The 10,605-nt window shown below is 52.3% G+C and overlaps 1 protein-coding gene across 1 annotated transcript in view; it reads right to left on the bottom strand.

The window, feature by feature from the left end:
• Positions 1 to 2,918: 2,918 nt before the first annotated feature.
• Positions 2,919 to 10,605, bottom strand: part of CEP89 (centrosomal protein 89kDa) — a 65,892-nt gene continuing 58,205 nt past the window's right edge. The window contains exons 15-19 of the mRNA XM_012647016.1: positions 7,855 to 8,022; positions 7,113 to 7,254; positions 6,618 to 6,707; positions 4,479 to 4,648; positions 2,919 to 3,231 (exon numbers count right to left, since the gene is read on the bottom strand). Of these exons, the coding sequence (XP_012502470.1) occupies positions 2,919 to 3,231; positions 4,479 to 4,648; positions 6,618 to 6,707; positions 7,113 to 7,254; positions 7,855 to 8,022 (883 nt within the window). The remainder of the gene's footprint in view (positions 3,232 to 4,478; positions 4,649 to 6,617; positions 6,708 to 7,112; positions 7,255 to 7,854; positions 8,023 to 10,605) is intronic.

Genomic DNA, 10,605 nt, shown 5'->3' with positions numbered 1-10,605 from the left:
CCCTTAACGTTTCTGTAGTTCCTGTTGCTTGCAATGCAACCGTGTCCTACGCACACTACACACGGACCCTTCATTTGCGAAGACTTACTCTTCAATGAAATACCCAGGACCCTCCCAAGCAGGTGCAGCGCGGATGCTGCTCACGCCCTCAGGTTGCAGGTGCTCTCGCCTGAGCAGCCGCCGCTGCGCTGCTCTCGGCGCTACCCCCTTTGCAGAGTGCCGTCTCGCGGGTGGATTGGAAAATGGGTCGGGGCACAGAGCACCCAGCACTGAGGCGGGTGCCGGCCCAGCCCTCCGCAGAGAGTGTCCTGACCAGCTCCAGGAAGCTGCCACATGGACCCTTTAACCTTTGAAGCCCACGGTCGGCCCAGCCTGGGTCCTTACCAACTACCTACGCGCCACTGTCGGGAGACCACGTAGCTGCCAAAACAGCCCAGCGGCCCCTGCAAGCTACGTAAACTCGGGGAACCGGCTTTTCCCTTCCTTCCAACACCCCCCGCCCCACCGCGAGAAACGAGTCTGGGGGCCATGGACTCTCCGTCCTGAGAAAACCCAGAGGCCAGACCAGCCGTGACACACCCCTACATCCCGCCCAGCTGCCAGCTCCTCCTCCGCTGCTGACGGAGCAGAGAAGGGCCAAGGACCCGGTCACGCAGGCCCTCCCCGTGCCGCCGTGTCGTGGGTGGATGATGCTTCCTCGTCACACGAGGATTCAAAGTTCAGCTCAGCTCCATCCCCAGCGGAGCCAGGCCCGCCCTGCTAGAAGGGCCACCACCCCAGGCCCAGGGAGGGCGCTCCTGAGCCCCCACACTGGCGACTTCCACTCCGGCAGGCGGTACGGGTGGGTGAGGGGTCAGGCCCAGTGCCAGCCAAGCTCTGGAAACCAAACGCCCAGGGTCCCTTTTCCTTGAATCTCTTGCCTCCCAAAACATTTACTGACAACGCCAGGCGCTGGTGAGGACACGGAGCCCAGAGCCCACGCAGGGCCCATCGGTGGGAACGTAAAACGATTAAACACTTAGGAAATGGGTCTGGCAATTTCTCTCTTAACGGAGGCGAGGTACAATTAACACAATACTAACCATTTTAGCCACTTTTAAGTGTACAATTCAGTATCATTAGTGCATTAAGGACGGCGCTCCCCGCTCTCACGACAAACTCGCATGCGCACGCCCGGGCCGGCCGTGGCCTCGACTCCCGCAGGGCCGCTTTCCAACGGCGCCAACGCCGGCGGGGCTCGCAGGGCCGCCCGAGGCAGGTTTTACAGCTGTTTGACTGTGGTCACCTGCAACTTGACTGGGACTGTCCAGTGCCACGTGAAACCTCACTGGGACCAAAGAGCCCAGCAGTCCCCTGCTCGGATTGGAAACTGCAGGATGGAATGGACGGGGGCCTCCTCTGCGGTCCCGCTCCCCGGGTCTGCCCCGGCCTCCTTCCCGCCCAACCTCCGGCTGAAACACCGCTCCTGTGCCCCCGAGCCCGCGCCTGCTTCCCGCCCCTGCAGCCGGGACCCTTCGCCCCTCGGCCGTTCAGGCAGCACCGAGCAGGACCCACCCCCTGCCCTGGCCACAGGGCGGTCCCAGGTCGCCGAACTCACAAGTACGTCTGCGCTGCGTGAGAACCGTCAAGCAGACACGTGAGGACGTTCACTTCTCAGGGGAATAAAACACTCATCAAAGGCAGAGCAAGGCAGGGATGTCAAAAGCGGTTCTCCAGGTAATGATGACAACAGCACGTCACGTCCCCAGTGACAAGCCAGCCCCTGAGCACAAGGCTCGCTGGGCAGCTGCCACCTCTCGGCCGGTCTGCAGAGCCCTGGAGAGCTGTGATAACACAAATTCCTTTGAGATAACGTGAAGGTTGTTTGCTAGGTCGCCTCCTAGTGAGATGACACGGTTTTAAGTTCTGTTGGGTCTTTCTACCTCCTGTAAATTAAAATTAAATTAGAACAATTTAAATGTTGAACAAGTTTAATAAAATGTAAAAGAACTCAAAGCTTTTAAGATAGTAAAGAAAAAAATGTAAAAGAACTAGGATTTTCAATCTCAACTTTCCACCCAGCAACCAAAGATCACGTGCGTAACTTCCGTCGGTGACCGAGGACAACAGTGGGGCCGACGCACACTGAGACGGCGCAAGACCTGGCCGTGAGGGCTTTGGGAAAGGGTGTGTTTCTAGGGTTCCAGCCCTTCCACGCCACACTGTAGGGGCCTGTGCAGCCCGATGTCCCTGAGCTCCTGCAGCACACCCAGGGCGGTGGCTGTAGGTGTCTGGCATTTACGCCACGCGATCCCAGTGGATGGTCCCGAGAGGCCGGGATAAGTTACCTGAGACGGCACAGAGGGGCCCACACCACGGGCCCCTGGCCTCTCTCCTGGCGGCGGCAGTGAGGCAGGAACTCCACCTTGGTGCTCAAAGCCAGGGTCTCGTCACAGAGGCGGGGAGCCATGTGGCCCCAAATGAATTACCTCCCCAGGAGGCTAGAGGAGGGTCAGGGAAGAGGCAAGAGCAGGTTTTGTACAGCCTACTGGGGCGTGAGTACCAGCACCTTGGTTTTCACCAAACAAGAAAATGCCACCCGGGGCTGGCGCGCAGCCATCGGCACTGCCGCCATCGGCGGGTTCCTCCAGTGACACTTCCATCCAACACCGGCTGAGTGTTTGTCCCCCCGTCCTGTCCCTCTGCTGCTTTCCCAGCTGCACGTCTGAGAGCTGGGAGACAGGCCAGCCAGCAGGTCCCTTGCTAACCTGAGCGATGCGGGTCACGGAGCTAGTCTCAGTGGCAACGCAGCCAGAGAACACGCACCGACTGAAAATATTTCAGCAACAGAATGTAAAAAGTGGATTACATGCGGAGGCAGCTCATTTCCTCCTCGCCCTGCAGCGCTCGGCGGGCTTCTGCGCGTCCTCCTGCCGCTGCTAGCTCTCCTCTGGGGGCAAGGGATCGGCCGTCCCCCGCCTGTGCGCGGCAGACCTTTCGGGCTGCGGGGGCCTCTCCGCAGGCTCCTGCACACGGCGGCAGGTGATGGCAGGAGGCTTCGGGTCGCAGTAGCTAAAATCACAGCCGACCAGCAGGTCTCCCTGAGAGACCCCGTCGAAGCAGGGGTCCTCCAAAGCCCTGGGGCCGTCCCCCATGCCTGTCCTCGCCAGCGTGGTCTGGAGAAGTTCTCGGATTCTCCGGTTTTCCTTGGAGGTAGACTCCCAGATAACTTCAAGTTCACCTTCCATTTCTCTGAAAGAAACAAGCGAAGCAAAGGAAAAGTTTAAAATGGCACAATTTAAAAAATATTTATAGAGCAAGCACTCGAAGGAAAGAATGCCAACATCAGGGAACGACGGAGACCATTGTGTTTGGGTTCTGAAGCAAAGATGCCAATGTCGAGTGACACACCCAGGTGCCCTGGAAAGAGAAAACACAAAGGCACGGGCTGCAAAAGCAGCTCTTACTCTCCTCCTCTCAGCTTTGCCTTTTCCTTTGCTTTGGCATCAACGACAGCCTCTGCTCGCTAAAGAAGGAACAAGTGCGTAACGACAAAACACGGCGCCTGCGCCGCTGACCTGAGCCAGTCGGACGCTGGCCTGGCTGCGGGCGTCCACACGGCGTGGGCCCCGTAGGCCTCTCCTGGGTCCCCTCTGCCTGTCCGCACTGCGACCCGGCCAACATCAGGGACCCATCCACAGAGCCACTGATGGGCCCAGACGCACAGAGTGAGTTAGGGGGTGCGGAGGGGACCCACAACTGACGACACAGGGGAGACCGGCCTGGACCGTGTGCCGGGGGGTGAGCGGCCAGAGGGAAGGAAGCGGAAGGGGCAGCAAAGCAGCGTTTCCTGAGCAAGGATTCGGTGCCAGGTGCAGAGGGGACAACACGGCCCTCGTGAAAGGCCGGCTTAAGTGTGAAACCAAAACAACGTGAGAGACCAAGTTCATCTTCCTAAAGCGTCACGTTCCGCAACGTTTCAGTTCACTGGCGATACTTCCTCTGCCACGTCGGGAGGACAGAGGTGTGACAAAGACAATACCTAGAGCCGCGATCCAGAGCACACGCCGCGCCACAAATGTGTCATTAGCATCTCACAAAAAGGGAATGGACGATCAGATTTTAACGTTCTAAGAAATCAGAAAACAGCAGCAGCAGAAATGAAACGTAATCAAAGATTAATAAAACCTCCCAAGACAATGAAATGAAACAAAAATATCAGAGCTATAAAAGAGTAGAAAACTGGGAAGTTGTTCAGAGGACTGGATTGACTGAGGGAGTCCGGTTCAAATAGAAATTTTTTAAAAAGAGAATAAAGAAAATAAGGAGCAAATAAAATCAAGGGCAATATTAACTTCGGACAAAACTAAAATGTAAACACAAAATTAAACAATCAAACAAACAAAACAGGCCCTGAGGGTTTTACCGGCAAATTCCATCAAGCATTCAAAACGCAAAGTGTTCTAAGGCCAGCATCCCGCGGGCCGGGGCGGCCCCACCTCTTCTGCCGCAGCGCCTCGTCCAGGACGTCCTGCTTGTCCCTGAGCATCCGATGCAGGTGCCTCATCTCCTGCAGGTACTGGGCCGTCCTGCCAGCAAAGTCCTCCTGCTGCTCCACCAGACGGTGGCTGATGTCACCCAGCTTCAGCGCTGTCTTCTTCTTGTATCCCTGGGGGAGGAGGTGGCATCAGTGAGCAGGGGGACACCATCTGCAGGTGGCTGGGGCCTCCCGGCTGTGTTCTCGCCCACCGCCTGCACGTCACAGCCTGCCAGGTACGGCCCCCGTCAGGCGGATCCGGGAGGGCAGACCTGGGTCATAAAGGTCATAAAAGGTGAGAGAAGAATTTCAAGTGTAATAAAACCAAATCTCTAACTTTTGTTATATCTGGGTTTTTATATGCTGCAAATAAAATTAAAACATAAAACATCACCACCATGGAACACACTGGATGACACTGCAGGTCATTCCTACCGCTGGAAGCCACGAGATAGAAGCCTCAAGAGTTCTGAGCGCAGCACTTTTCCCTCAGCAAAAGGGGCCTCTCCTCAGGAACGGCACGCCCGAGAGCCCCCGTTTAAGGAAAAGAGTGGAGCTGCTCTGCGCCGCAGAGGGAAGGGGAACCCCGACCACAGAGGGCTGCTGCCCATCGTAAAGGATGACGATGATGGTCTGGTGGTCAGCCTTCCCTGGGGCGGCCCAGAGTCCACACTGCGGTGCTCACAGTCGCTGCACGTAGCAGACCCTGCTAAGAAACCAGATCACGGGCCGGCGCGGTGGCTCACGCCTGTAATCCCAGCACTCTGGGAGGCCGAGGTGGGTGGATCGTTTGAGCTCAGGAGTTAGAGACCAGCCTGAGCAAGAGCGAGACCCCGTCCGTGCTAAAAATAGAAAGAAATTAGCTGGGCAACTAAAAACATATAGAAAAAATCAGCCAGGCATGGTGGCGCATGCCTGTAATTGCAGCTACTCGGGAGGCTGAGGCAGGAGGATCACTTGAGCCCAGGAGTCTGAGGTTGCTGTGAGCTAGGCTGACGCCACAGCACTCACTCTAGCCTGGGCAACAGAGTGAGACTCTGTCTCAAAAAAAAAAGGAAAGAAAGAAAGAAACCAGATCACACCTCTGGCAGCATCTCTGCCTGCACCACCTGAAAATCAAGACCCACAAGGCAATGCAGCCTGCAAAAACTTAATATCGGTATTATTTAAGAAATATCTAGGAAACATAGGAAAATATAGGAAAATATGCTTTAGGACACTATTTGGATCAGAGCAATTTTAAGTTAAATTTTGTGGTCTATAACTTTTTAAAAAATAAATACTTCAGGACTAAAACTTACATTCCCTAAAACAAATTCACGACATACGTTTACTCGTGTGTACGCGCTGTTAACCTCATACCATACCGTGCCGTGCACACGAGCCAGCCACTGTTGACTTTTTCTTAGTTTGTGACTTTTCCAACGTGCTAAACCCCATTGATCTACTTCTCCACTCCAGGCCCTTTAGTTCCCATTCTACGCGTACACACGCCTGAGGCCACAGGTCCTGGATCTTACTCGACTGCGTGGAGCCGCGGGTCCTCACAGCACCTACCCTCCACGGTCCCCAGTTCCTCGCCCTCCCCGGGGCCTCCAGCCTGCTGTCACCCGCCCTGCCAGGTGGAAAGCGGCGCAGCTGGGGGGCCGTGGCTGCAGGTGGGGAGGACACAGCCTGCAGGGAGGCGAAGCGAGGGGTGGTCCGGGGCAGGAGAGGAGGCACGATGACAATGGCTTTCCTTGGGCAGAGACACCAGAAGGTGCCACCAGGATGGAAGCAAGAGAGGAGCAGGCCAAGGCTGCTCTCTAACTGGACCAGACAGACGCCGGGCTTGACGGGAAAGCCGGGACGCTAACCGAGTGACAGAACCTGGAGATTCTGCCACGGCTTTTTTTTTTTCCCCTAAAAAACAGCTGCACACTATTTTATTGTGCGGATGAATAAAGGTTCATTTAATGAGTCGAGAGGTGCTACTTCTGCCAGCGAAAACTTACACTGCTTTATTCTGTGGATGATTAGTGACATATGCATGCAAAATCTACACCAGTAATCCTCTGTCCCCACTTGAAAATGCAATCTCCGAGGCTAAGTGACCACTTACCTTAACTTTTTCCTCCAACTTTCCCAAGCGAATATTGCCTTTTATGATTTTGTTGATAACTCCGTGCTTCTCACTTTCTAAACATTTAGCCTAAAGAGAAAGGTGAAAAAAAATAAATGGGCTCTCAGTTTTACAGAAAAATTAAAATAACAAATTCTTTTTTTTCATAACAAAGTATCAAGCAATAGGCCAGGCACAGTGGCTCATGCCTTGTAATCCTAGCACTTGGGGAGGCTGAGGCAGATCGCTTGAGGCCAGGAGTTCGAGACTAGCCTGACCAAGAGCGAGTCCCTGTTTCTACAAAAAGTAGGAAAATTAGCTAGGTGCCCGTAGTCCCAGCTACCGGGGAGGCTAAGGCAAGGCGATCGCTTGAGCCCAGGAGTTCAAGACTAGCCTGGGCAACACAGTGAGACCCCATCTCAAAAGGAAATACTCTCGAAATCATGCTAGCACGTTAACTTGCAGTTTACTCGACGTAGCTTTCAGGAGACTCACCAAATGCATCAGACTGTCCCGTTCCTGGGTTACATTCTCTGCCAGACCAACAAGGTTCGCCAAGTACTGGTGGGCAGACATCTCGTTCCCCATGGCTTTCTCCACCTGCTTTTTGAGGACATCAATTTTCTTTTGAGATCTCCTAGAGTTCCCCCGAAGGGTGGAATAGAAAACTTATTAGCCTCATGACCAGGTCATGGTGAATATCATGTATTACAAAAACAGCAAGCATGTTAGCGTTTAAATGTTATTCTTCAGCAACCTAAATCTTCTATTACGTTTCAAGGTGAGAAGAGGTAAGTGAATTTAATTTGAAACCAAGCGTAATTACTGACTCCAAGTTATCAGGGGTCACAAAATGCCTAACAATGAATAGGATAATTAAATACCATTCTATTAACTTTTTGGCTCGTGTTCCAAACGATACTTTAGAAAAAGAGATCCAGTAATCCCACAGTAGACTAGTGATTAGGAAAGAACTTGTAGCACTTCCAGCGTTCGGTCGTCATGACGATCGACCATGTTTCAGCTATTGACTTGAGAAATGTCGTTAATGTTGCTCCACAGAAAAGCTTACACCGTACTTATGTTCTGATATCCAACAATTTCGATTACCCTCTTCTGTGCTATAGCCACTTTAGAAAAAGAAGAGATAAAGGAAATGAAATGGAATACCCTTCGGTTGTCTTTTTTTAAACCGTTGGGGAAAAAAACAACTTAAGGGAAAAAAAAATATATAAACCTATTTATTTTCTGTGCCCTCTCGAGCTCGGCTTCCAGCGCTTTGATTCTCACTGTCAGCTTGCTCTTCTCTAGAAGCAGGCTCTGTCTCTGCACCTGCAGGGCCAGCAACTCTTCCATCAGCTCCTCCGTCTCGGCGCTCTGTTTCTCTTCTTCCTTCCGCAACTGGCTGGAGGACAGAAACGTTACCCGCACGTATGCGTCACAACGGAGGCTGACGTGAGGCAGCCACGGCCAGACGAGTGACATGCAGCTGGGCCTGCAGCCCCCGGGGGGTCGCTGGAAGGTCTCTGTGGAAACCCCTCCCCATCCCCAGCCAGACAGGAGGGAGGACGTGGCCGGGAACACCCTTCTTTGATAGTCACAATCTAATTCCTTTCTTTGCCCACAGTTTTCGCTTACCACTGTGTGTATATACTTATTTGTGCCCTATTCCTTCCAGAAAAAAATCTAAGACGGCTCGATTTTTTGCACAGTTATAACTGCCAGTGAAAAAATCCTACTGTTAAAACAGATTTTATTTCATAATAAAGTCATTATAAATAGATGTTTTATGATAAAAGCAACAATGAACAAAGGGGCCCATGTTTCGCTGCACACAAGCTGGAGTGTCGTCAAACAGGCACAGGGAGCAGCAGGGGACAGGTGCGTCCTTGTCACACACGGCAGGGATGCACCACCGCAGGGATACGTAACATGGTGTGATCTTAAGGTCAGTTTGTCCGCTGTAACTTAAAAATACATAAAAATCCAGAATTCATTTCTTTCACTGAAAACTTACTTAACTATTACCTTACTGGATAAATTGTTGACCTGGATTAATAATAAAGGGCTAAAGAAGAATGTGGAAAATACGAGGCCTTCTGCCTGCAGCCAAGGCAGGTTACAGAGACCAGATTTACGCTTCAGCTAAAAAGCAGGCAAAACATAACAAACAACAGTCTTCAGACTTTGGACAACGGGCCGTGCGGGGCTGTGATCCCTGAGAGACAAACAAGGCACGAGGCCTGCCCCGCCTCACTGTCCGGCGGGAGGGAAACCCAAACAAGCCCGCAGACTTGCTGAGTTGAGTCAGAGACCCAAAGATCGGGAGGTTAAGGCAGCTAGAATTTCGAGGGCAGAGAGGACGGAGTTCCCCAGAGGGGGAAAAGGCTCGGGAGAGCTCTAGCGGGTCACCTGAGCACCGATCCGTACACGTGAGAGGACACTGCCTGAGGCTAAGGAAAGAAACCCTGGGAATGAGTAGGCGGGACAATTCCTGACATTCATGCAGAACAGGAAACGGCGCATGAGCCCACTAGTCAGAAGGGAAAGACCTACACCGCTAGGGACGCTGGACAGAAGCCTCATGAGAGTGTCACTGCCTCGGTAATGGGGCTGAATTAGCCCCAGACTAAGGTCGTGGCCACCCCAACAAAAGTCAGCTTTGAAGGAACCCAACTACTCTCCAGTAACTTAGGCGTGAATCAGAACAAAATCTAACACTATTTAAAGCAATGCACCGACCCCAGCATCCAACAACATAAAGTCTACGCTACTCGGCACCCAGCCAAGCACGGGCATAAGCTATAGAATACGATCCGTGATCTGGAGAGAAAAAAAATCAGCAGAACAGAAGCAGAGAGACGATGGCAGGGGCCGACAAAGGTTTCTAAACAGCTGTTACAAACATGCTTTGTATGTTTGAGAAAGTAGAGAAAAATAGCAATGATGGGGGAGAAATGGAAAATATAAAAAAGACTCAAATGGATCTTACAGAGACGGAAAACAACCGTCTGTGAGGTGAACCATACGTTGGATAGAAATAACAGCAGATTAGACTGCGGGAAACATCAGTGAATTTGAAGACGGCGACAGAAACTCTCCAACGAAGGCGCGGAGAGGAACAAGGGTGGGGAAGGACCGAACAGAGCACCGGTGATCCCAGGGACAGTATCAAGCAGTCCCGGGAGGAGAGGTGGAAAAGGGAAAATAGAAGAGAATACTAAAGAAATAATAGCTGGAATGTTTCCAAAATTGATGAAAAACATAAACCCACAGCCTCAAGTTCAGTGACCCGCAAGCAGAATAAAGAAACCACACCGAGACACCGCCTAATTAAACTGCTGAAAACCAGTGACAAAGAACATTTCTTAAAAGCAGCCTCAGAGAAACACGCGTTATCTTCAGAGTAACAAAGATAACAGTGGCAGATTTTCATCAGAAACAACACAAGTCAGAAGACGACAAAGGACATCTTTGAACCCAAAAACCTGTCGGCTGGGATTTCTTTACCCAGCGGCTTATTGCTGTGATCCCCAACCCCTGGGCTGTGGACGGGTACAGTTCCGTGGCTTGTCAGGAACCAGGCCGCACGGCAGGCGGTGAGCGAAGCCTCCTCCCATTTCCAGCCACTCCCCATTGCTCGCATCAGTGGATAAGCCCCGCCTCCTCTCAGATAGCAGTGGACCCTGCTGTAAACTGCTCATGGAGGGATCCAGGTTGCGGCTCCTTACGAGAACCTAACGCCTGGTGATCCGAGGTGGAGCTGAGGCGGTGATGCTAGCGCCGGGGAGCGGCTGCAAACACAGGTTATCTTTGGCAGAGACGTTTGACTGCACAAAAAATGTAATGCACTTGAATCATCCCAAGACCATCTCCCTGCAGTCCACAGAAAAATTGTCTTCCATGAAATGGGTCCCTGGTGCCCAAAAGGTTGGGGACCACTGTCTTACTGTCTTATCAATAAAATTTTATAATTTTCCTGATATTC

This window comes from Propithecus coquereli, unplaced genomic scaffold, assembly GCF_000956105.1.
Source record: "Propithecus coquereli isolate 6110/MARCELLA unplaced genomic scaffold, Pcoq_1.0 Scaffold254, whole genome shotgun sequence".
NCBI lineage: Eukaryota > Metazoa > Chordata > Mammalia > Primates > Indriidae > Propithecus > Propithecus coquereli.
The sequence above is the reverse complement of the archived record's forward strand: the minus strand, read 5'-3'. Positions and strand labels throughout refer to the sequence as shown.